Source organism: Sphaeramia orbicularis, chromosome 12 (genome assembly GCF_902148855.1).
Source record: "Sphaeramia orbicularis chromosome 12, fSphaOr1.1, whole genome shotgun sequence".
In the NCBI taxonomy this organism is placed as follows: Eukaryota; Metazoa; Chordata; class Actinopteri; order Kurtiformes; family Apogonidae; genus Sphaeramia; species Sphaeramia orbicularis.
The window spans coordinates 38,399,674-38,426,165 of NC_043968.1; the positions used below are offsets into that span (position 1 = coordinate 38,399,674).

At 36.9% G+C, this 26,492-nt stretch overlaps 2 protein-coding genes across 3 annotated transcripts in view; both read right to left on the reverse strand.

Moving 5' to 3' along the window:
* Window positions 1–1,233: 1,233 nt before the first annotated feature.
* cyb5r3 (cytochrome b5 reductase 3) lies at window positions 1,234–7,100 on the reverse strand. The gene is made up of 9 exons (XM_030150199.1): window positions 6,958–7,100; window positions 6,573–6,698; window positions 6,299–6,371; window positions 6,056–6,162; window positions 4,879–5,008; window positions 4,684–4,767; window positions 4,104–4,189; window positions 3,856–3,955; window positions 1,234–2,109 (listed from the first exon to the last, which is right to left on the reverse strand). Exons 1-9 carry the CDS (start codon window positions 6,976–6,978, stop codon window positions 1,937–1,939), a joined length of 900 nt encoding a protein of 299 aa, XP_030006059.1. The 5' UTR covers window positions 6,979–7,100; the 3' UTR covers window positions 1,234–1,936.
* A 1,684-nt stretch (window positions 7,101–8,784) lies between these two features.
* Window positions 8,785–26,492, reverse strand: part of syt1a (synaptotagmin Ia) — a 218,795-nt gene continuing 201,087 nt past the window's right edge. For both annotated transcript variants that reach the window (XM_030150191.1, XM_030150192.1), the window contains exons 10-11: window positions 18,819–18,952; window positions 8,785–12,878 (exon numbers count right to left, since the gene is read on the reverse strand). In XM_030150191.1, coding sequence (XP_030006051.1) covers window positions 12,672–12,878; window positions 18,819–18,952 — 341 coding nt within the window. In that variant the 3' untranslated portion in view covers window positions 8,785–12,671. The remainder of the gene's footprint in view (window positions 12,879–18,818; window positions 18,953–26,492) is intronic.

Below are 26,492 nucleotides of genomic sequence, written 5' to 3' on the forward strand. Positions count from 1 at the left end.
ACTAATTACAACACAAGCTAAGTCTTATAACAGTCACAGATGTAGGATTGTGTTGGCAGGGCTGTTTCCAGCTGTGTGTTCTGTACCTAATAAACTGACTGGGTTATGGTTGATGTACTAAATCACTGTGTGCAAGGAATTGGGATAATTCAAGTGTGATTGTGTGAAGTGTTTTTTCATCTGGTGTAGACTGACTGAAAACAGTGCAGGGTGTTACAGTTTAAGCTTCTAAAGCACATCAACACAGTAAGATGTTTTTATTTTGGAGGAAAATGACCTGAGCTCAATGAGCTTTATGGATAATATTGGATTAATCCACTACTGATATGTGAGTAATGACAGTAAACAAACCTGGTTTCAATACTGACACGCAGGTGACTAATGTTTAGAAATGAAGTACAGAAAGTATTAAAAAGGTAATGTCAATGCAGTGAATTCCACCATAACATTGTGCCTCTGCAGCACAATATCTAGCAATTCAGTTGTTTTTGTTTGTGGTTTATTGTATGTCAGTTTCAGTTTTAGCCTCCTGAGACTGGGGTGAATTTGTAGTTTTCATTAGGGGACAAGAATTTCACAGCTTTGTGATATATATAAACAATAAAAAAAGCTGTCCATTACAAAGGACATTCATTAAAAAGTGAAAAATGAGTTACAAAAAAATTTGTTGCATCATGACATTTCCACTCGACACATTTTTTTCTTGCAAAAAAAAAAATAAGCTTGTACTTTCTGGGTCTCAGGAGGTTACCATACTGGTCAGTGACTGGAGATACTCTGACCATTTAATCTAATCAGTTTGACATTTTGTGAAATGCACTTCAGGTTTTGTGAGTTACATGAGAGAACTGACAATATTTTCATGTCTTGCCTTTCAAAGCCACAGGAAGGACTTAAGCAAACATATTCAGAAATGGAGTGGAAGCGATCTCCTCATTTGGTAAAATGCACCTTCTCTCTCTCTTTCTGAAGCTTTTAAGAAATTCCATAACTGAAAGTAAAACAAAATGAGTGTCTTTGAAGGAATTGTCTGAATTTATGTTGATTTATACCGTGTTTACTGTTTTCACATATTGTTCTGTGTTTTCAGTTTTGGTTATAAAATTTTAAAAACACTTCTCTCATTGTTTTTCTTTTAAGTAGAATGGCTTTGGAAGGGCAAAGGACAATGCTACAACTCAGTTTGGATCAGAGAGGAGGATTTATAGATTTATAATGTTGACATTTTGTTCGTGGACGATGCCATCAAAGTATACAACAGTAACGGGAAATGAAAATCCAAGTATCAGTAAGTACACAGCAGTAGAATTTTATGTTGCATACTCAGACAGATTTTCAGCTGAAACATTCTCGGTAACTACACACTTCACCGAATCACTAGTTAACATTTTAACAAAAATACTGACACAACATTATCAACAGCATTTTGTAACACATTTTCAGCAGCCATGAGGGAATATCTTATTATTTTTTATAAATGAAGCAAGTGGTCACAACTCTTAAATGCATATAAAAAGCTTTGCAAGTGTTAAGGCACTCAGAAAAAAGCTCAGTGTTGAATGTTGATCTTAACTTTGATTTTTTTAGCCTGAAACTGAACCGAGGCCACAGCAAGACGAAAGGTTTGTTAGCAACAGGTTTGGTGTCACATCTTAACTTCCACATCAACCTTCTGAAAACCTCAGGGTATACGCCTTCATCTCACATATTAATAGAAAAAAAAAAATCTATTCCACATACTCATCTATTCTATTCCACCACACTTACTGATTACATTGGTCCGTACTGTGACTCTGTTGCATGAGGAGTATCATGGCATTCATTATATTCTTAAATAGTGCAATAGACACTGAGTGCTTTAATGCTTTTGGGGAAGCGACGATAACTGAATACCCTTTTAAGGCCCAGACCTTGGTTCTTCTGTGTGGACGGCTTTCTAGAAGGTAAACCTGCGGCTGCTAGAGTGGCCCACTTTGTCCAAGTTGGGGTTGCAGGCAAACTGGATCATGGGTGGCGGTCCACACATCAGGATGAGGGTGTCGTCGCTGGGAGGTGGCAGCTGCTCCCTCACCATGTCTTCATTGATAAAGCCTTGACTGTATTCCCAGTCTGAGAAACAGGAAAAACTCCAAGTTCAAATACAGTAAGAGACAGATAAAGCCTTAAGTACAGTGGTGACCAAATTATTAGAAAACTGGGTATATTTAAGAGGTTTAATCTGTTTTTTTCTTTTCTTTAATTGGCTATTAAAACACCCATAAAATGAATGAAATATCTACAAAGTCATTATTTTACTCTATAAACCCTAGAATAGAGCCATCATAAGGAGATTTAAGTCAACGAGCCTATTTCACTGTCAGTGTCACACTATCCTGTTCCTTCACAGAAGAAGCCAAATGTCCTGTGTGATCATTGTCAGGTCTGATCATGGGTAAACTGATCAGTCTTTAGGACACAGCTGTGGGATTCTGTTGAATGTACTAGGCCTATCCTGCTCATTAAGGAAATATTAAAGTTCAAAGTGGATAAAAACAGTAGGACTCATTTCATCTGATACTTGTTGAGCTCAGAGCACCCATCTGCATGTTTCATGAACATTAGAAAAGGAAATCACGTTACGGAGGCAAAAAAAAAAAGGGCAATATGTTCAGATGTGTCAGGTGTTCTAATAATTTTTGCCACCACTGTAAATTAGGACTCAAACAGTCTTATTCATGGGCTAGTTAGTTCTAACTAACTTTCCCATATTGGGATCATATCTACTCCATAATTTTTGCATTTCAGTAGAAGGAAATGGACAAACCCCACGTTTGGAGAACATGGAAGTTAAACAACAGCCAGCTGTGGATGTGATACATATACACATTTGTGTGTGTGAATACTACATTATGCTTCTGGCCAAGTTCACAGATGTACATTGTTTAACTTCAGTTGCAGAACCTCTGTTTGTCATGCCAACTGGCAGGGGTGTAAGAAAATATCAGTTCTGCAATATATCGCGATATTTCATTTCACAATACTGTATCAATATTAAAAAGTACTGTATCGATATTTTTAGGTATTTACTCAAATGCAGATATGGCAGAGGTTAATTTTTGGGTTTTTTTATGTTTTTCTTTTTTGTTTATATTTTATTATTATTATTATTTTTATTTATTTATTTATTTATTTATTTATTATGATTTAACACTCTTTTATTAAATGATGTTAGTTCTGCACTAATAGAATATGAACATTTGAACAGAATCTTAAACTGTAATGTCTGTAAAACAGAATTTCAGTTTCAACACAGGAAGATTTTGTGATATAGCATTAGATCCTGTTGGGATCCAATAAAAATGTGTTTAGTATTTGTGCATATTTCTGATGTAATTCAATTCTTCAAGGAAATAATCATTAAAAAAAAGAAACAAACAAAAAATTTCCTTTTTAACATTATCACGATATATCGTATAATGATCCTAAAATTGGGATTTGTATCGTATCGCCAGATTCTTGCCAATACGCAACCCTTCCAACTGGTATCTACTGTAGGTAGAAATGGATGATGTCACCAAAAACATGTTACGGATGATTTATGATTTTTGTTTTCCGGCTACATGATCTGAAGAATAAACATGATTTAAATGTAATGATTTTACATCATATTCAACTGAAGAAGTATGGCCACAGTTTATATATCACAGGAGAAAAAAAGGCAAAATCACCACAACTATGGATCTCATACAATCCCAGTTTAAAAATGCCTGAAAGCATTAAACACCAGTATCAACAACACTAAACAGACAACCCTGTGTGTTGGTACTATCAGTTCACTACTTGTTCTTTTCATATATGTGCTGCTGGAGGACTCACTGTCAGGAGCTCTGTCCAGGGTGAACCACAGCTTAAAGCGGTCTGGGTGGTTGACCTGAATCTCTTCCAACTCGGGTCGCAGCAGGATGTCCTTCTCAGTCTGTGAGGACACAGAAAAAGGGGTATTTGGTTTCAAAGTACTAAAAAGTTGTCTACTAAACTCTGGGATACACAATACACCCACAGATTCAGCTTAAATCATATTAAAAATCAACGTTCATTATGTGAATATGACTGAAGAAACTCACCTGATTTGCAAACAGCAGGTAGCACACGGTCTGGTCCTCAGGGTCCTTCATCACTGCGGTGATGAGCTGTAGCATTGGAGTGATGCCTGCACAAAACACACACACCAAGGGCACAAAACATTTGTCTAGTTACAGACAGTTTATATATACTTATACATGTATTTCACAAAAATACTTGCACACAAGGACAATAAAATGAGGTTTTAATCATTCAGTCTTAGTTCCAGGTAAGGAAAATCTTCATGATACAGTTTCTTTCATTCATTCATTATCTGAACCCGCTTTATCCTCACTAGGGTCATGGGGGTCGCTTGGAGCCTATCCCAGCTACATAGGGGTGAAGGCGGGGTACACCCTGGACAAGTCACCAATTCATCATTTCTTTTATGTTTTACACAGTTATCTTTAGTAACGCTTACAGCATAAAAAGAGGTCCAAAAAACAGATCCAGCTGAAGTGAATTTCCCAGTTTACTTTGCTACTTGTTAAACTGATTTCCAAATTAAAATGTAACTTTTTTTGCTGATCCAGTTCCATGGGTTGAATGTGATTTAATAAATGAGTCTGAAGGGGTTCTTACCTGTTCCTCCAGCAATCATACCAACATATTTGGCTGTCTTTGTTACAGCAGGGGACTTTTTCTCTGGTTGAATGTGAAAAACTCCTGAAGATACAAAATGACAGAATCCAGTCAGTCAGCTGTGGGATAAGCGTCTAGAAACCCTGAAACTGTTTTTAAAAATAAGACTTCATACATGTGGATTTTTGGACTTACCTTTTCCCTTGTAGATCAGAAGTCCACTGGGTCCTCTGAAGTCAATAGTGTCATTGATCTTGAGGCTCTCCAAGTACTGACTCATCTTCCCACCCTCTGGGAACTTAGGATTGACATCTTTGAAATACACCTGTGAATAAGGGGACAAAAAGAAAATGTTTAGAAAAGAAAATGACAGCCTCTTATGATCAGGGATTTATCATCTCTGACAGGGCATTTTCCCAACTGCTGATAGTGGTCAATACTTCATATTAGGCTTCTAAATTGGAAATACAGACTTTGAGGAAAGTATCACGTAGCTTAAAGGATAAAAAAAGCTCCCAACTAGATTTATTTCTACAGGTGGCTTTATGCTCATTCCCACATTTATTCAAGAACTTTGAGTTTATGTTCAGTAAGTTAGCTTTATTTTGGTATTTATTACTTCAAAGTATTACTTTTCTTTTGACCAAAGTGTTATTATGTTGGCCTCTAACTAGACTATTAGAGATTGTCTGACTAACTGGCATCAATAGGATGCTTTACAAACCATTGTTATTGGTAGAACTTAACCCCGATAGTGGTCAATGGCTAATATGACGGTCCTCAAATGAAACTACTGACTGTGTGTGTGTGTGTGTGTGTGTGTGTGTGTGTTTTCACTTCATTTCTATTGTTAGTTAGATGTTAAGTTTAAAAATCATTAACATCTACTTTGTCATTGTTTAAGAAGCATCTGAAAAGGACTTTAATTCATGAAAAAATGTAAGGCTACATATCATTTAATTTGTATTTGATGATTTGTAATGTGATTTACATTTTTATTGTTTTTATTTTAGTTTATTAATTCAGTTGTATTGTATTTTTAATTCTTTTTTTCTTGCATATTGTTCATTTTGGGGAGGTGTTCATATAAGCCTCTATTGGCTTCTAACATCTCCTGCACAATTTTGTCACTTGTTTGAATGTTGTTGTTTTTTTTTTCTTCTTTTGCTGTTTTATTTGTGCAAATAAATAAATAAAATAAAATAAATATTAATTAATTCCTTTGAATAGGATGTTCAGACTTTATTTATTTTGCTGTTTAATACATTGACAAGACTACCAGCTTCTCTCATTCCATTTTTAGAAATACTTGGTTCCACTATTGGCCAACATTTAGTTGTGATACAAGAAAAACATAAATGAATGGCTTTACCTTCACTACCAGGTCAACAAAGCCTTTGTCATCATCACTGGACACAGGAGTGTATGGACGAACAACCAGCTTCCCATCTATTCTTGCAGACAAGTAGATATGCTGCCCTGGGGAGAGGAAATTAGGAAATATCATGATGACACCATGTAAAAATCTTGATTGCTGCCAACAACAGCTCTTCCATGAGGGACTGACATTGACAGTTCAAATGTTTTGGGTACAGAGTTAAATGTACATATTTACCAATGGGGAGACCCAGGACATGGTCAGGAGAAGGCAGAGCAAACCGAAACCTCCTCGTGTCATGGCTCACGATCTGAGCGACAAAAACGATCATGTTAGATTTTCACATGGCAGAAAACATCAAACAAACAAACATGCAGAGACATTCACTGTAATAAACGACAAAGCAATGAGTACTTGAACGTCTCTGCTGCATTTAATTGTAACAAGCTTTGCAAATCCTTAAAGTTCAGAGATACTATAACAGACACTGAATACGAAGCGGAGTGTTTACCTGTTTATCTATCAGTCGAAGTGCATATTTAATGTTGGGGTCCTCTAATGTGATCGCTGGTCTCCTCTTTGAGAAGAAAAGTCTGAAGATCAGGTTGATGATGCTATCAATGCCGCCTCGGATCAGCTGTGATAAGGTCAAAGAGTGTTTATGAGTCACACCACGGAGCTAGCATTAGCTCCCCACTGTTTGAGTATTGTGTGGGGCGTTGTCTGCTAGAAGCTAAAAGTCATTTAGTTTAATCCGTATGGGAGACATGAGTCATAGAAATTCCAGTGGACAGGCCTGGCCAAGAAAAGTCCACTTGGTTAGCTTAAGAAAAGCTAACGTTAGCCGTGCAATTAGCTGATGTCAAAAATCCCAACTTTCAGCTAAGTATACTTACGCCAAGGATGTAGGACAGCATTTTCGGTCACTTTCGGTTCAGGCAAGTTCCACAGTGGCTGCAGAAAACACCAGGCGAAGAGTTACGTGGGACTCACAGTGACACGAGTGGAAGCTGTCAGATAATAGTAAGAAACACAAACATCCGGTCTGACCTTTTAAAGTAAAATGCTCAAATGTCAATAACGCATGCGTTTTAAATATCAAGTCATTTATACCGCTAAAATTTTATTATAAAATGTTAAATAACTTTTTTTCGCCTAAATTTTATTTCTAATTTGTGTTTTTCCGCTAGTAAAACATCATTTTAAACATAGGCTTATATATTTTGTATATATGATAACTTTTATGTTTTCACCTTGACACGGATGTAGATGTACGTCACTTCCGTATTATGTTCCACATTTTTCAGAATATATGCAGACTGTAAAATTAAAGACGGGAAAGACGCAAGCATTTAAGGATTTTTAGCAGACAAAGTATAAGGGAAAGAAAGGATATGGGCTGTGCGCGGCTCTGGTCTTTAACTTTTAATGTAATACCCTAGGAGTAAACATGTACTATTTATTCCACCATTTTATGATTTTACCAATTATTTACTATCACTTAATATTTCATGCGTCATTTTGAGGTCAGACTAAATGTATTTTCTTAACACTTGTTGACAGGAATCCTTCCTTACCAACTTACCTTGGAACTTTTTTTTTTTTTTTCAAGGTACTTATTTAAAATGTCACTGAATTTCTGAGGTCTAGCCCAGAGCTAATTATCATATGTGAAATCTGACATTCACCAATTATTTATTTTTTAGTGGATTGAGTATCAGTGTGTATAAAATATTCAAATCAATCTCTCGAGGTTATTTGCAACATAGGTTATCTGTGTAATTGAAAATAAATGATTGAAATTAAATAAATAATACCAATCAAAGATCAAAGTCCACAGATTTTGGTAGATACAGCCAGATTAAAAAAAAAAAAAAGAGGAAAAATGTTTGAATTCGTTGCCAAATGTCAGAAAAAAATCAACCTGATACCCTCCTGAGACCCAGCAATGCATTCTGAGGACAAGAGTTTCACAGCTTTACTGTGAAGAAAAAAAAAAAGGTACTGTCCTGGGTCTCAGGAGGATATGTTACCCCTCGTGCAAAATAATAGTATCATTTATAAAAATTGTATTATTTTTTTTCCCCCCTTTCCTCTCGGGAATGACTTGATCTGTCAGAAACAATTATAAACTTTCTGGAAACCACTTTATAAGCCTTCATGCCAAATAAGCTTCAGTTTGTTTCATCTGCCTGTAAACCTTTATTCCCAGGACGTGGTCTTCATCAGATTTAGTATCATATAAGCTTGATCACACACACTGTGGGAGGACAAACCCTCATCCTCATTTGGTGACTCTGAGATGTCAGTGAATTTCACTAATAGAAATTGATTGGTGCCAGGGGCAAAATGGAAAACACACCCCTTTTCTGTAATCACTTTGTTATGCTCCCTCTTATCCTATAGATGGCAGTAGCGCTCTGTTTATGAGCTGGTCTGGATGAGTCATGAGGAGCTAAGTCCATTTGCAGTATTATGGAGCACTCTTACTAAAATGGATATTTAATGGGCCTAAGGACAAATGAAACACTTTTCTTTTTGATGTGATGGGAGTTTCGAGTAGTTCAGTTACTCATACTTCTGTTCATACTATGACATATAGTGAGATTATTAAAGGCTGTTCTTGTGTAAATATTAGAAGCAGCGACAGCCTCTTGTTTATGCTTTGATGAAACTATATCACTTCTTTCATGAATGGAAATATGACATGATAAAGTTCTGTATCAACAGGAAATAAAACATTTTTATTGATCATTTGTGTATATGAAGTTATATAACAACAGTCAGAAAACTCCACAGAGTTAATCACTACACAAAGTGAAACAAAACTGTAAAACACCTCGTCAAAAATGAAGGTATACACAGCAAATATAACTGTCAGCGGCTCGCTGTCACTGCGAGCAATATGGCAGGAAAAAACACCCCAAACAGTTCTACAAGATTACAGAGAAAATTTCCACACACAAAATACTCAAGCAGGCAGTTGATATACACAAAGGCAACTAGGATCTTTCTACAGCATCAGATTCTAATACTTTACACAGCTTTGTTTTTGAAAGGTCAGTGTGGCTTTTTGTTGGTGTCACTGGAGAGAATCATAAGTTCCTTGTTGCACAGAGAGCTTGGTAAGGTATTTTACAAGGAGATTTGGGGGTTTGATTATGCATGCATACTTTGGTAGGAAATTGTAATAAGGGTAGCATTGCATTGCTGTAAAGGTAATGGCTTTTGCTTTGTAGTTTTTCCACACGCCTCAAAATCTGATAGTTTCTGCAATGCTACCCATTACTTCATTCCCTGATTCATTTATACAGGTGTTATTTCAGCAATAATTCTGCCTGAATTGCTTTCAGCTTTGATCGAATCAGTCTGTTAATAAAAGTATTTTGCAAAATTGCTCATGACATTTTTTACAGAGCTTTAACTCTTAATTTTTTTTTTTTTCCCATTTAAATCTGAAGCTGTACTGGATTTCATGAATCTACGCAAGTAAAACATGTCAAATAAAAGAATCCCTTGTGTGAGGTGGGATTGGTAATGCAGCTGTATTAAAGTATGGAATGTTATCAGACGGGGGGCGGGGGATTTTCCCCCATTGGGTTATGAAGTAAATTTGTAATAGTTGAAAAAATATAAACAAAATTACTTATTTTTTCCAACAAAAAGTGCAAGTACATCTAATCTCAAGATTAAAGTAATCTACACCAACACAGTCCATACTGTACATTCAGAGTTTTCATCTCAAATATAAAAGGGTTTTTAATCAACAGGGCAGTTAACACATAGAACATAATCAGAATGAAAAGAATAAATAATACAATGAGATATAGTATGGATGATAGGTAGATAGGATGATATCTGCGGCAGAATAATCATTTTCATGTCACTTTATATTTATTCTAGATATACATTTTTGACATGATTATGTAAATATATACATGGTATTTGGACGGGGGGTTAAAATGTAGAATCTCATTGGTATTTATTAACTAATACTCCCTGAAACTTCTGATGCTGGAACTGTGTGCAAGAAGAGAAACGAACCTGCGAAAATGGAGGGAACCCTAAACAGAGGTCAACAGGTGTCAAGCTCCATCCTATAAGCGGAATCTACATGTGCTGTGTCCTAACCATTTCACTGGAAAGGATAAACATCTCTCTGGACTAGAATCATCTTCTAGGGTTACGATCTTTTTCTCAGGGCAATGCCACCCATGTTAACTATGGGATGAACATACAAGTATTGCACAGTGCTCAACAAAATGCTGTGTGAAGCGATCCACTCGTGCTTAGATAAAACATCCCGCCTTTTTTGTTTTTCCTTTGAATGTTTTTTTTTCTTTTTTTGTTTAGTCGGCGACACCACGCTCTCTCTTTCTCTGCGTGTAGAAGGAAAATGGCATTAAAACGCTACGACATCACTACAGAACAAACTGGTTTCGCTACCTACTGATAAGTCTACATCTCTAAGCACACACGGCAGTCACAGTGATACACAAAGCAGTCCTCAGAGACTCCTATGGAATGACAAGTAGCTTTTTCATAATAGTGCTATCAACTACACAATAACATTGAAAACATTTAGAAAGTCCTCCTGAAGCTAGCATCGAGTATATGCAAGAGGTTCCTCCAAGATAAGAGACTTCATGGTTTTCATGGATTAAAACTTATTCCTTTCCTAATTGGACCCGTAGTAAAGGACATGATGGACTAGTAGCCTACGCAGACCATTAACTTTTACGGTTGTCTCGCAATCTCTTGATGTAGTCGAGCGCCAACAATAAAAATAAAACTGATGTAACTACTGTTGGCTAAAACGTGATTTGTCTTCATTACGTTCTTTTTTTTTTTTTAAGTAAGCCGATCGTGCAGGGGGATGGCTCCCCTACAGGTGTCCTGAAATAAAGCCAGCACACAATCGCCCCAAAAATGGTTTGTAAAGGAGTCAACAAACTAGTTCAAAGACATCCAGTGCAAAACAGCAGCCACATAAAAGGTAAAATTGGCAGTAAAACATGGCTAGCTCTATTGTCACTGTGAGAAGGCAACGCAAAGCAAAGACTGCGATTCAGGGCACCATTGCAGCCAAAGACATTGTTCCCAATAAACCAAAGCTACAACCACTAGCAAAGTGGGAGTGTGCATGGAGAGAGGGTCTCTACATGAGTCACCTCCCCGGAAATGGCAGTGTTTTGAAACTCGCTTCACCTCCGTCCGTATAGTCATATACATTGACTCAAAGTTTAAGCTTGATTGAAGGCAAGGGGATCTTATCAGAAGAGACAGCCCCTGGTGTCAGTAGATCTCCCCCCACCCCAGCCTTTAGTAAAGATTGTAAAAAAAAATCATGCAGTTTACTAAAAATAGTCAAGACGTTGAATTGCTCTAAAAATATTCCTCTTTAAACCGGAGTCGCAAATCTCTTTTTTTTTCGCTCCCTTTCAAAGATCGGACCTCGGCTGAAATGCAATACACTTCCAACAACAACAAGGCTGTTCAAAGTAAGCAGGTAACAAAATATTGTTAAACGAGCTTAAGGACACAATGGCTACAGCTTGGTGCTTTATTATTATTATTTTTTTTAACATGGGGTCTGCTTCTAAAAGTATAATAAATTCATTTTTCGAGGCAGTATTTGCCATTTTTGGAAAAATAAAATCAAGTCACTTTGAGTGAACGATGGTCTGTAAAACGAGGACCTATTTCACGCAGAAGAATCGGTCAAATATGGAGAAATCAAACACTAACTGGTTTGCATTGAATATTGTTTGTGTTACCAGTGTGCATCAAGCTTAACATATAGGTCCTCTGATTGAGAAATAAGTACAAAAAGTTGTAAGAAATCATGTGCTTGTATAATTTCCAGCAGCATAATTTTTCCCACAGAACCATAGCAGTTAATGGCCTTGTATTTTTGACTTTGTGTGAATATATTCAACTGTTTGTCTTTTCTGTGATGAATCCTCTGTTGAACTTAAAGCCAGACATCGTCCTTTACAATGTGAATATATTTCCACTAGCATCTCGCTTGTTGGATAATTTTTTTTTTCTGGAATGCAATAAGGTAATAAGGTAGAATTTTTAAATCCTGGGATATATAATATTGGCTTTCCTCTATATCTGCATTTACATAATTTAAAATAGAACATCTTATTAAAAACATCAAGATATACACAGATTAGGAAACGGGTAACAACATACAAACACATAAACTAGAAATCATTTTTGTCTGCATACTTATATATACAACTGTGGTACAATAAATTCTTTCAGTCATGCGCTATCTATACAGATCATATTGCTTAAAAGAAGGGGGCATTTGGTTGGGGGCAGTTAAGGTCATGGCGATGAAAACCAAAATCCAAACAGAAGAGAAAGCGACAGAAGTTGGGAACTGATAGAAAAAAAAGCAGAGGGTGGAAGTTTGCAGGGAGTTCGAACAATTTGGGCTGGGTGTTAAATCATGTGCAATAAAGCTGGAGGAGGCTGGGAGCTGAAGGGGGGGTGGGGGGGGTGGTACGGGGGTTACATGGATGGACCCATATATCACTGAGGTATTTACACATACTGGCTAAAGAGTACTACAAGGCAGGTGCTGAAAGGGCCCTGTCTATTTCTTGGTGGACAGCTGAGCGTCCACCTCCTCCTCAGGCTTCAGGACGTGCCACTGGGCGATGGGTCTCCGAGGGTTGGCCAGCATGTCGGACCAGTGGCGCAGCTCCGTCCCCGAGCTGTTGAGGCCCACAAAGACCTTGCCGATCGCATCGTTCTTGCCGATCTTGTCATAGTCCAGAACAGTTATAACAATTTGCACTTTCTGTGGGCAAGAGAAGAAGTAAGGTTTTCTTGGTTAGAGGATATCGCACATATTTATTCTTAGACTTTAAATAAAAATAAACTATCGCACAGGTGTCAGACATGCGCCCGGGGGCCAAATCCGGCCCGCTGAAGGGTCCAGTCCAACCCTTGGGATGAATTATTAACAATCCTTTTAGTTCAAGTTCCACATTCAGATCAATTCAATCTCAAGTGGGTCAGAACCAGTAAAATACTTTCATAATAACATGTAAATAATGACAATTCCAATTTTTTCTCTTTGTAAATGTAAATATTTTCATGTATGTACACTAAAACAAAGTATAATTTCACAAAAAAATGTGAACAACCTGAAATGTCTTAAGAGAAGTAAGTACAATTTTAACAATTTTCTGTCTGTTACTAAATGTTTTGTGTGTTTGTAGATCCACTGTGATCTATAAGTTATAACGTACATGTGTAAATGATAAACTGAGGCAGAATATTGTTAAAATTACACTTATTTTTTCAGTTTGTTCATGTTATTCACATGTTTTGAAAGGACAGTTTGTAGATGTAAACCTGTTCATAATGTAAATTTACTTTTTTTTGCTCTAAAACAGAGAAAAGTTTGGAGTTGACATTATTTCTATATTATAATGTTATTATTTTACTGGTTCGCCCCACTGCAGATCAAATTTAGCTGAATGTGGCCACTGAATTAAAATGAGTTTGACACCCCTGAACTATCGGATCTATGCTTTTGTAAACAGTAGTACACATGGATCTTGTATATGTGTGGTGTGTATGGATGAGATCATCTTTAACCCATAAAGACGCACACCCACTGATGACCAAAACCATCTACTGATCTAAACTGTTGATCCACTAATCCTATTAATCCATGTAAATAATTGGTGTAAAATGCAGTTTGTCATCTTTTCATGGTCATCAGATATGACCCATTTGGACATTCAGAGGCTCTGTAGTGAACATGGAAACACAGTCATCTTCTAAAACATTGATTCATCAGTAAAACCCACGGAGTTGGATCAATGACAGTGGATGGAGACACTTGTTTATATGTTCAGTTATTGATATTTTCCTGAAAGAGTCCATTTTTCCTCAGTTTTCTCTGTTTCTGACATAATAACCCTCAACTTTAATCTGAGCTCTAATGAACATCTACATGATCAGTCAATTAAATATAGGAAAAAAGCATTTTCAAAAAAAAAAAGCATAACACAGCGGATAATATTACAATAACTGATGATAAATCCCTTCAGAAAGGTTAAATATAGAGGAAAAATCATTTGGAAATTGCCATAAAAGTAGTACTGGGTCTTTATGGGTTAAGACACACATGGACCAAATAGAGCCCTGGGGTCAGAAATAGACTGAGGCCCATCTCCATACAGTCTGTAATGTACTGAAAAAAAAAACAAAACTCAACAAATACAGAGTACACCCTGTCTTTACTCCAGTAGAAGTACACACACTTGTGTTAAAAAGAATTTGGTTAAAGTGCAAGTATTGAATTATCTTCTTCACAAAACTAAAAAAAAACAAAACAAAACAAAAAAAAAACATCTGCACATTTAAATATTACACTACAAGTGTTGGTCATGACAGTCACACAGTGTTGAAGTCGATTATTTTATGTTGGTAATCTATTCATTGGAACCTCAGAAAACATTACCATGACACATATGAACTAGAAGCACTCGGAGAGCGCAGACCTCCGCCAAGGCTGATCTGTGGCCCCCCCTGTGGCCCCCCCCACGCCATGGAGGTTATGTTTTTGCCAGTGTTTGTTTGTTTGTTTGTCTGTCTGTCTGTTTGTCTGTCCGTTAGTGTGCAACGTAACTCATAAAGTTATGGACAGATTTTGATGAAATTTTCAGGGTTTGTTAGAAATGGGCCCCCCCGTGGGCCCCCCCACCCCCGATCACCACCAAAATTTAATCATTTCTTCTTTATCCCATTTCCAACAAACCCTGAAAATTTCATCAAAATCTGTCCATAACTTTTTGAGTTATGTTGCACACTAACGGACAGACAAACAGACAGACAAACAAACAAAAAACAAACAAACCCTGGCAAAAACATAACCTCCTTGGTGGAGGTAATAAAACTCAACACTTCCTTCTGTCATACCAAGAACACAATCCACTTAATGTTTCAAGTCAAACGATCACTTCCCCATCTAAATCTTTCTAAAGCCTTTCTTTAAGACACACAGAAATAATATAAAAATACTACTCATTCACAGCAGTCCATGCCTTTAAAGCACTTTTAAATAATCCATCCAAACAGATTACTAAGAGGTTATAGCAGTCAGTATTCTTTTTTTCTTCCTTTATTGTTCTGTTTCTTAGTAATATGTATATATCGGCTAAAATTTACTTAGGAGGTCAAATGAGTGGCCATTTTTGTCAAAAAAAAAAAGTTGTAAGAAATGCATAGAACTGTGTTGAAATAATGCTAACACATTTGTGCACAGACTACTGATATTATTCGACAGTGGAAGCTCTATTTTCAGAAATATTAGATTTTGAATAGCACGTGTATGTGAAAACTTTTGCTGGTGGACGGACGTGACATTACCCATGATGATCTGGTCAGTACCAGTACTTTATTAGTAATAAACTTATATACTTATATATACTTATACTTATACTTGTTATATACTTATATACTCCTCTTATTCATAAATGTTAGTATTGTGGATCTAAAACAATAACAGCTGACACAAAAACACAAAATGTGGCAGTGGTCGGATGTGACATGGTTGTTACAGATCCCATCATACTGATGCTCGGCAGCCATGTCACTGTTTCCACAAATGATCCCTGTGCAAAAACTAGAATCATAATTATTTATTGTACTGTTTATCATCATACTAAAGAGTAAATAACAATATAGAATTGTTGTTTCTTTATAAAAATGCTTATTATTAGAAAACTGTTGATTTAAAAAGTGACATGTGACATTCTTAATGTATGTATTGGCGTAACATAAGCAGGATGGATCAGCACCATACTCCATATTGCAACCTGTAAAAATAAAACATGTGATATGTAGGAGAGAATCTGGTAAGAAAAAAAATTGGGGAATCTAAAAGAATAGAATATTTGTTTTTCAGGTGAATTCAGTTCAAATATAACTTGGCCATTTGTGACATGAAAATATAGCATTAATTGAGATGAAATTGGACATTTTTGACCTGAAAACATAGTTCATATGACCATCAACATGTTGAACAGAACTGAAATCCTGTAAATGTGCATAACTTGCATTTACCAACACAAAGTTCCTTTGGGGATTCACTTATATTGATTTCTTATGCACAAAGACAGAAATAAGACCTCTAAGCAAATTTTAGCCGATTTATTTAATACAAATGTGTACAGAACTTTGGCCAACCTTGCTGTTACTTTAAAGTGCTTTACAAATAAAATTGGATTGGATTATTCAGTATCTTTATTGCAGAGACCGGAGTAGGAAACTGTATTTACCATTTGCTTCCTCAGACATAAGTGAATAACGGTAAATCATATTCTAGACCAGATCTCGATGAGCGTCAGAGCCAAACTAGGCAGAAGGTTGGATTACTCAGAGGTCGTCGCCTCAGCCTCGGTGTGTGTTTATTCAAAGAGGAGTGGCCGGGCTGTCGATCCCTGGAACCCAATATGAATTAGTGCACAACGTACCCTTATTAAGTTTCGATCCGCTGGTGTTACAACCGCACGCATGAACGCAACATGCCACGTAATGACACAGTGAATCAAGTTCCCGTGTGGCCTTTTGGGGTTAGCTGCTTTTCACTGGGACAGTTCACCTTGAAATAACTCATTCAAATGTGTCCGCCAAGTGTTTCTGATGACAGATTAAAAGCCTCTGGCATCAACAACACGGCATTAATGTTTTGCTGCTGTGATTGATTTACTGCAAATAATCAATCTGGCAATCGATGACAGGTTTCTATATACTGTGAACATTTTTTTGCTTATGATACAAAGACTCAACAGAGAATCTTACATAAGTCAAATAGTTTCTGAATGAAAATGATATTCTTTTCATTTTCCTGTATCATGCTGCACTATTATACACTGTTACCCACAAAGTTGGAATAAAATATTTTTCCCTCTTCTCATGAAATGATTGTGAGAATGTGATAAAGTATGGCTGAGACTCAGTATGTAATCATTGCACCTGATGTGTATAAATAGGAATAAAAACAGGAATGTGTCTGAAAAGAAAATGATTTCAACTTTAACAACAGTGTATATAATAAGTTGATGCCTGTTTTTTATTTTTTTTTAGGTATATCGAGTTCATATGTATATAAAGCTTTTCTTAGTTTACTTTTCTTGGATTTTTTTCTTACAATGTGTGTTTGTATTACACTACAGACAACAACTGCCGGCAAAGAATTCCTTGTATATGTTACTTGTATACTTGGCGAATAAAGCAGATTCTGATATCACAAAACATTTGTAAGAGAATCTGACTCTATAAATCTTTAACCATGCACATGCTGGGCTTATCCTGAACTCCGCTGATTACATTTTTGTGCTTTTTTGTAACACTGTTCCATTTTCACAATATATTTATGTACATAAAAACATACAGATGAAAACAAATCCTAGAAAAAATGGTTTCTTCGAGTTCTCCCCATGTAAGCATGTGTGTTAGATAAGATGTGACGCTACTTCAGTCAACAAACTCCCAGTTGCTTTTACAAGATAGAGCAATTAAAAGCACTGTTTGTAATTCCCCCACAATCCCTCCAACAATTAAAGCCTTTTGATTAATTACTAAAGATGTCCCAGGGTCAAGTTTAACCAAATCCTACAATTCGTCTCTGCTGATAAACGCAGTTAATTTGCAGCTCTTTATAAGCAGTCGGCGTTGATGGTTGAAAGCGTTGAGAGGAAGAGGGAAAAAATCTGGCTGAGAAATCGATTAACAAATTAAACTGTATTAGTTTCCCCTGAAACACAGAACAGAGTAATTTTGTAGGAGTTAGTTTGTAATTAAAAATCCCTGTAGCTCCTGAGTGAGTGTGTTTGTTTAGAATCAGATACAAGGCAGCCTGAGGCCTAAAGAGCTGTGTGCGATAATGAAGATGTTTTAATGTGGTAAATGACTGATTGATTGCTTTTAAATCAGGTTTGGGAATCCTACTTGCATTATAGCTCCTGTAGCTTTCAGGTATTCAATACAATGAATCAATGTGAAGTTTATGATTGAGTCAGAGCAACTAAGAATTATTTAGTGATGACCTCGACTTTTGGTAATGAGATAAAAAATGTAAATTTAAACAACACACTTGTATCAGCTATGCTAAATAAGTGTCTGATGTGGATGAAGCTGATTGGGATCATCACAGTTTAAATTGAATCTGTGGCTTGCGGACGAAAACCTGTGATTTGTGAGCTGTGACAGGCTGAATCAATTTGACTCAATTACTGTCTTGCCTGAGGAGATAATGTTGTTCAATGCCATCTTACAATGCCTTGGAAAAAAATAAAAGATTAATTCTTTATTTCTTAGTATCTTCAGTCGTAGCTACTATTTCCATAAAGGCTTCATACATGAGATCCACCAAAAATCAGAATGCGGATACAAATGGTTGCATGTTGTGCAGCTCACACAGAGATACAAGCCTCAGGCAGTAACAAAGGGTAGAGAATCACATCCATCCAGCAATTGACTTATCAAATTGTTAAACTGAACTGGAGAGTCTTTGATTATACTGTTGTAATGAAAAGCCTCTAAACTCATTATTTGATAAATGAGCTCCCACTTATCCGTTGCTTCCACGCAACCAAACATTTGCTCGTCTTTATGGCCCAATTTGCTCGTATTGTGTAGAGCGTCAGCCTTTAAAAATGCATTCTCTCCTCATTTTGGAACAGATATTTTGCGAAGTTTCCTTAAATCGATGACGTCGTACCTGGATTTGTTCAAATGGGACTTCAAAGCTAAAGGACTCGTTGTAGTAAGGGTTGAGGGTGTTCTTCTTGATTGTCGTCTTCTTCTTCTTCAGCCTCTTGCCGTTCTGCATCAGGTGGATCTTCACATACGGATCTGCAAATAAAGTAAACATAGAATTTTGAACCTCAAATGGTGAAGATGTTACACATTAAACCAAAACGAGCTGAAACGCACAATGGTGCTCCGCAGTTGTCAGTACCAGTGAGCGTCTGTATCTCACAAGCAGAGGGATTCATTGTTAATGTCATAAAATTATGACCCAAACACCTGTGATAAAAATGCATGAAAATGAGACTTTTATGTGTTTACATCACTCAGTTAAACCTATTCATTGAAGGGCCTCACTTTCATCTGTCCACGCCATCTCAAGTGGACTGAAGTGGTCTGCCTTGTCCACATGCAAGCACTTTCAGGCAATCAGGTAGAGAGAGAGAGCGAGAGAGAGAGAGAGAGAGAGAGAGAGAGAGAGAGAGTGTGTGTGTGTGTGTGTGTGTGTGTGTGTGTGTGTGTGTCAGAGCAACAAACCACCCGAGGCTTTCGTTTATGACGTGACACTACTTCTCCTGATTTGTTTACCTTCTTCAAATTGGAATGATTGATTGTAATAGGTTCAGCAGCAATTCACTATGACAAACGAAACAGGGGATGAGGAATTAATGAATTAATGTGGAAGTGAAATGATTACTGTAACTTTGGTTTTCTTGGCTTCATTTTTTTTTTTACAAAGTTGTCATTTTGTAATTACAGTGAAAGGCATGTTTGTTTTCAGTCCTTCTGACCAGTAGCTGCCACTCTAATACGATGAATGGAGGAAGTATGTCTATCAATATTAAATTTTTTTTGACCAGAAGTGTTTCAAGTTTATTATTGTCCTTCTTGATGATTTGTTTAACCCTTTCAAGCATCTAATATTAAACAACTATGAGTTAATTATTACCTTTGAATAATAATAACAATTTCATTTTTCAACAAACTAACAGAGTTCTGACAACCAGAGTATACTTCAAAGCGCAGATACATTTTTGATCAAGGTTACATCCACATGACTTGTCATTTCTTACTCGATGATCAAACTATTTTCTACACTACAGTATAGGTAATCAGGAAATACTTTTTGTTTCTACCTGTTATGGGGAAGAAAAGGGGGTAAGGGGTGCATTTTCATGCCCATTTCCCATTTTAGATTTATGATGCAGTATTTCAGGATTAACAAATCTCAGGAAATAGAATAGAATAGAATAGAATAGAATAGAATAGAATAGAATAGAATAGAATAGAATAGAATAGAAAAGACTTTGTCATTGTACAGTCATGTATAAATGACTTTAGGAAATTAGTGAAAAAAAAAACTTGCAAAATGGCCACAAGAAGAAACAGACAAAAACCACACAGTTGTGGAGATTCTCAAGCTGCTGTGAACTTGTGCACGGCCATCTTGCTTAAAGGAGTGATATTTTGCTTTTGAAAAAAAAAAAAAAGATTTCTGCATTTTAAAACATTTCCCTGTGGTCTACATAAACTGTAAATGCTATGCTTGGGTCTGAATTCTTCATTAATTCAACTCCACAGGTCCATCTTCAAACCTATTTCTGAGTAATGACACCAGAAAGGTCGTTTTGAGCACTGGCCCTTTAAATGCAAATGAGCTACTTCACGCCCCACCCCCTCCAGGTTGTTGGCTGTGCTGCTCTGTCCCGTTCAACCAACAACTGAACATTTTAGGTAATCGCCTCGAAGTTTGGATATATTTTCAGTATGGACTACAACCGCTGCTGCTGCTAAGTAATTATGTCGTACTCGGAGAAATGTTCATCGGAAGTCTTGACCTTATATGTGCAAATGTCGTGATGTAACTAGTTATAGACGTAAAATTAAGCAAGAATTAAAACAGGTTGTAGAAATCCACTACATTTTTGCCAAAATGAATATAAAGATAGCTTTGCAGCACCTGGAGGGTTTACATTCAAACGTTTTGAACTGTTAGGGTGTATTCACACCAGGAAAGTCCGATAGTTCACTTGCTTTGGTCTGGACCAAATTTTTTTTTTTTTTTTTTTTTAATTTGGTGCGGTTCGTATTCACACTGTACATTTTTGTAAGTGGACCAAAATCTGTAAACAAAACCACGTGTGCTGAGGTCGTTCATCCATTGGACAGAAATGAGCAGTGTCCATTAAAGCGCTCAGTCCAAAGTGAAAGGACAGAATCATGGACATTTTGCTGTTTTTGTTATCGTCATAGCGGTTTTTACGGATGCAGACGTCTGCACAAGTGTTTGAGCAGCGAGAGCGTTTGATGCAACGTCAGGTTTACAGTGTTGTAGAATTCATTTCTCAATGACGAAGACACAGGGCAAGACGGCTATGGAGGACAGCGCTCATGTGTGCACATCATGTTGTGACTGTTGGTCTGATTCACACCAGACAGAACAGGTCTGAAGTGTGAATTCTGCTGGTATATAAAAAGACTGTTCTCCAAAAGCATTAGTGCTCCGTACTGCTTACCTATGCGTATCTATCCTATATCACCGTTGAGTTTAGCCAGGGACAGAATTCCTTAACGCAGGTAAAGTTTGCTGGGGGTGATGAAGTCGTTTATTATTTTTTATTTCAAGCACAACAGACAAATCTAACCATCATCCTAATCATTCTCTCGCTGAACAAGCTGAAAACGTCGGAGTTTTTATGTGTCCTTTCTAGCAGCTGTGTTATATGCACATCTGCCCAGATGTCTAAAAGGTATAGAATTATATTTGTGCCAGTTTCTTGAGCGAGCAACGATAGATTCTGAGCACACAATTAGAGATTTTGAGCACATAAAAATATATTTTGCGAGCACATCAATTATATTTCAAAAAGAAATTACGCTTGAGCAAACAAAAATCGATATTGTGCTCCATAAATGCGTTTGCATGTTAGTTTTACTCATAATGTTCTCTCACAAATTCTTTCTATGGCGCACAAACAGACCGCTGCGCTCGCTCACTTTCCCCTTCCCTCTCTCGCTCAACCTCCCTCTCCCTGCGCGCTCAGGTTGTCGTGTCCGCACGCTCAACTTGACACACACGTTACAATTGTGCCACAAAACCAACCAATCGGAGAGCTTGCGGAAGTACACTCTGATTGGCTGTTCGCTCTCCAATTAGCTTGCTAGTTACGTTTACGCTCGATGAGACAGACACGGACCGGAAGAGGAGGAATTGATTCTACACAAACTTCGGTCAGTATTTATTATTATTATGATTATTGTCTAATGTCATACCAGTACTTTGTTTAGTTTTTGTACTGTAGTGCCGTAATGTTAGGACTGCGTTGTCTGGGTTTACATTATATCTATTTATTTGTATAAGTTTGTGTAGAATCAATAAATATCACAAATATAATTCCATAAAAAGGCAGCGTGTCCCTTCCAAGCTCCAAGTTTGACCAGGGTTCATGTTCAGCTCCGTAGCCTATCCTCACTCTGAGCGCTTCTCTGGTAAAACTCTATTGTCCATAATGCTCGACGCACGACGGGAGCTCGTTAGGTACAAAAAACCCAACTGTGTCGGATCGGGTCCGGTCTGCTTTCACACCTCAAACGAACCGCACCAGGGTTCGTATGGAACCGCACCGAGACCACCTCTTCAACTGGGTCTCGGTTCGCTTGTTTGGTCCGGAACAGAGTTCGGTGGTTTTTATTCACACCAGCCCAAAAGGTCTGAACCAAGGGAGCAAACAAACTCTGGTCTGTTTTAAACGGACCAAAAAAGGCAGGTGTGAATACACCCCAGGGGTCCAAATACACAAATAAATGCACCAAAGACTAATAAAGGTGGGTTTAGCAAAATATGACCCCTTTAAGAAAAAGAGAATAGATAGAAATACAGAGAGGATGTGTGAGCTCTCTGCTAGTACTCTGGAGCTATTCTTGTAACTACTGTTTGAGAATCACTTTGACTAACTGTCCACATTACTAACACAGTACAACCCTGAGGCCAAAGGGAATATGACAGTTTTGCCTCTAACCATACATGTTTCCATTTTATTACCGTTACATAAAGTTGAGTCTAAAATTGCTCAGATATATTCACTAAAAGTGGCAGGTTTATTACAGAGTAAAGTCCTGTCATAAATAGAATAAATTTACATGTACTACAAAATATTTGTGCGTGCAAACTGTTGATGCTTAATGATATAATTTTCTTTGGAGACCATAGTTATTAGGATGATACAGAACAGAATGCTGCTTAGAGGAGACAAAAACAAATATCCACAATCATTCCAGAGATGCTAATGAGGTCTCTGGCCTGAGGAAAACTGTGCATCAGCATGAATATACACTAAAAATTGAATCCATACTTAAAATTAGTTGTTGAAACACCACTTGCTCTGACAATCTAAATTTATATCCAGATCCCTTCTGCACAAAGTCTTTTCACTGCTTTTTTGCCTGTAGGCTATAATAGACAACATGTCTCTTTAGCAGGAACATTGTGAGAGTTTCAGCAATAGCAAACACTGAAGGAGGACTCAAGGAACTTTATTATCATACCAGAACACATTTACACATGAGATGGCACGAAATTTGATACCTGAGGTCCCAGATTTAGCCCAATAAAATCTATATAATAAACAACATATACATGAAAAAAGACATTTGTATATATACAGTTGCGGAAAAAATTATTAGACCACCCCCTTGTTTTCTTCAATTTCTTGCTCATTTTAATGCCTGGTACAACTAAAGGTACATTTGTTTGGACAAACATAATGATAACAACAAAAATAGCTCATAACAGTTTAATTTCTGAACTTATATCTATCCATTTTCCATGTTTTCTTGATAATAACCAAAATCACTTCAGTTCTTACATCAATAGCTGTAGCATTGTACTGACAAAAACAGTGCTTTTAGCCATTCCATGTTTTCTTTTCTGTCTGTTTTAGTCACATGATACACACAGGAGTTAGTACTTGATTGCATAACCATTGTTTTTGATGACTTTTGATGGTCTAATATTTTTTTCTGCAACTAATCTATCTATCTATCTATCTATCTATCTATCTATCTATCTATCTATCTATCTATCTATCTATCTATCTATCTATCTATATATTTATATATATATATATATATATATATATATATATTTATATATTTATATATATATATATTTAAGACCTATGTATAAAAACACATTTGTGCTTAGCTCCCTTAATGTTTCATCCAGTTTAGGGGAATGAGGACCTGACTGAAGAGACAGGGGGTTTGTCTAGGGCAGCTGGCCTGAATAAATAGAGAACATTGGGGAAAAAAAATGTGGGAAAGAGCAAAGAGTCTAAACAGAAGATGGAGACACAACACAATACAAGTGAGAAGGTAACAGGTCTTAATGGACTGTTTCCACTGATACTTGAGCCTGAGTGTTAGGATAATGAACACAATGCGGAAGAGCTGTGTGTTGAACAGATAACATGTCAAACAAGAAAAGCACTTGGAGAGCGCAGACCTCCGCCAAGACAGATCTGCCCCCCCCCGATCACCACCAAAATTTAATCATTTCTTCCTTGTGCCGGTATCAACATTTCCTGAAAATTTCCTGAAAATCCATCCATAACTTTTTGAGTTATCTTGCTAATAAACAAACACATAAACACGCACGCAAACACACAAAGCAAAGTGATCACAATACCTCCTGGCAGAGGTAACACTATCTACATTAGGAGATTTCGTCACAGTGGGACAAAAATATAATCCCACCTGCTAAAGTTTCTTTAATCCGCTTTTCTGTGATGACCAGAAAAATTGGTGTCATTTCGCTCATTTTAGTCAAACATCCCGACGCAAAATGTTTATGCTCATGTATGTTCATGTAACACAAAGCAGAACGTTATTGATGAACTGATGTAGGAATATTTTCAGTGGTTTGTAGAAATGTATATTTCCCATGAAGTATCCAATGACTCTGTGGATTTTACAAACGACAGCACTTTTGCATATATTGACAGGTTACTCTGTTTTCCAGTGATATACAACCCTTCAGATGTTTAGATACAGTGAGTGTATTATCATGCCTCCTACTGTTGTAGTCACTGTAACTCAATGAAAAAATGGCTTGTTTGCTTTACACATCACCTGGAGAACCACAACACCTCCATACGTTTTTCACATGGTAAAAACTGACTATAGTTTGCCAACAAAACCCCGGGAGTGTTTTATTTTGATTTTAGTCAAGAATACTCTGCTCATACAAATCTGATGCACAATAGTGATTTTCCATTGCACCAGGAAGAACAGAAAAGTTCCTCTGAATGAGATAAACAACAATTAATAAAGACTTTAAACCAGTGTTTTTCAACCATGGGGTCGGGACCCCACGTGGGGTCACCAGGAATTCAAATGGGGTCGCCTAAAATTTCTAGTAATTGATTAAAAAAAAAAAAAAAACTTACTAATAAAAAATATATGGTGAGTTGAGAGACAATCCCAATACATAAAAGACATGACAAACTGTGAAGCTGAAACTGAAGCACTGTGGTACTGTTTATCTGTCAAACGTTCACTGTGGTCAGTTTCAGATGCTGCAGCTCTTTCATAATTCGTAGTTTGAGTTCTTGTTTGTTCAGTATTAATTGTCAGCCTTGTAAATCCAAGCTGGACTGACTGTACATATCCTGACCAAGGAAAATCAAATTCTCACTTTGTGCAGTAATCTACACCTGGCTTTTCTGCCTCCGACCATAATAATATACATTATATAGACTAAACGTCATCTAAAATTAGTGTTTATCTGCAACATAGTATAGCAAACTATTACATGATCAAAAACAAATTTATTTTCATTAAAAAAAAAAAAAAAGTCTCTGTTTTGAATGTCTGGGGTCACCAGAAATTTCTGATGTTAAAATGGGGTCACAAGCCAAACAAGGTTGGGAACCACTGCTTTAAACCCTTTTAAGAACTCCAAGAAATGATTTCCAATACTTTCACAATCCCACCTAAGATCATCTGGTTCTTCCAGATTTCTTTGTCTCAATAGCAGCAGGTTGAATGCCACTGCTTGGGAGCTGGGAATAGGCAGGAGGCACAATGCTCAATAAGAGTCAAGAAACCTTTCAGATGTGTGTTTAATGAGTTTAACAAAAGATCTATATTGAAACAAACACAGCGTTGTATATTTTCAAAGGCAATAAGAGAACAATTCTAAGTGTATCATTGTATACTGTTATATATACAATGAACAGTATTATAAATTTATGGGATGTCAGGGATCGCAATGGCTGAAAGGGATTATTGAGATAACCTCGTCTTACCCTGAAAAGAAAAAGAAGAAGAAGAAGAAAAAACCTCTATGGCGCCACATCACTGCTTTTCATGCACCTCTTATCTTTCAGGTCGGCAGATGAGAGTTTGGTATTATTGAGTTTGGGGAGGCTCAGCGTACCTCATATCCGGCCCATTTCACTGTCTCATCCCAGACGGATGTAATCTCTCCCATTTTATGGATGAATAACAGTACTCCTGATACAAGAGTGCTTCTCCATATACGTGTACAGTGCAGAGGCACGTCTTCTCTATACTGAAGGTCACTTATCTGAGCTCTGATTCTTGGCCATGGTTTGATGAGATGATGCACTATCAGCGGTCCATG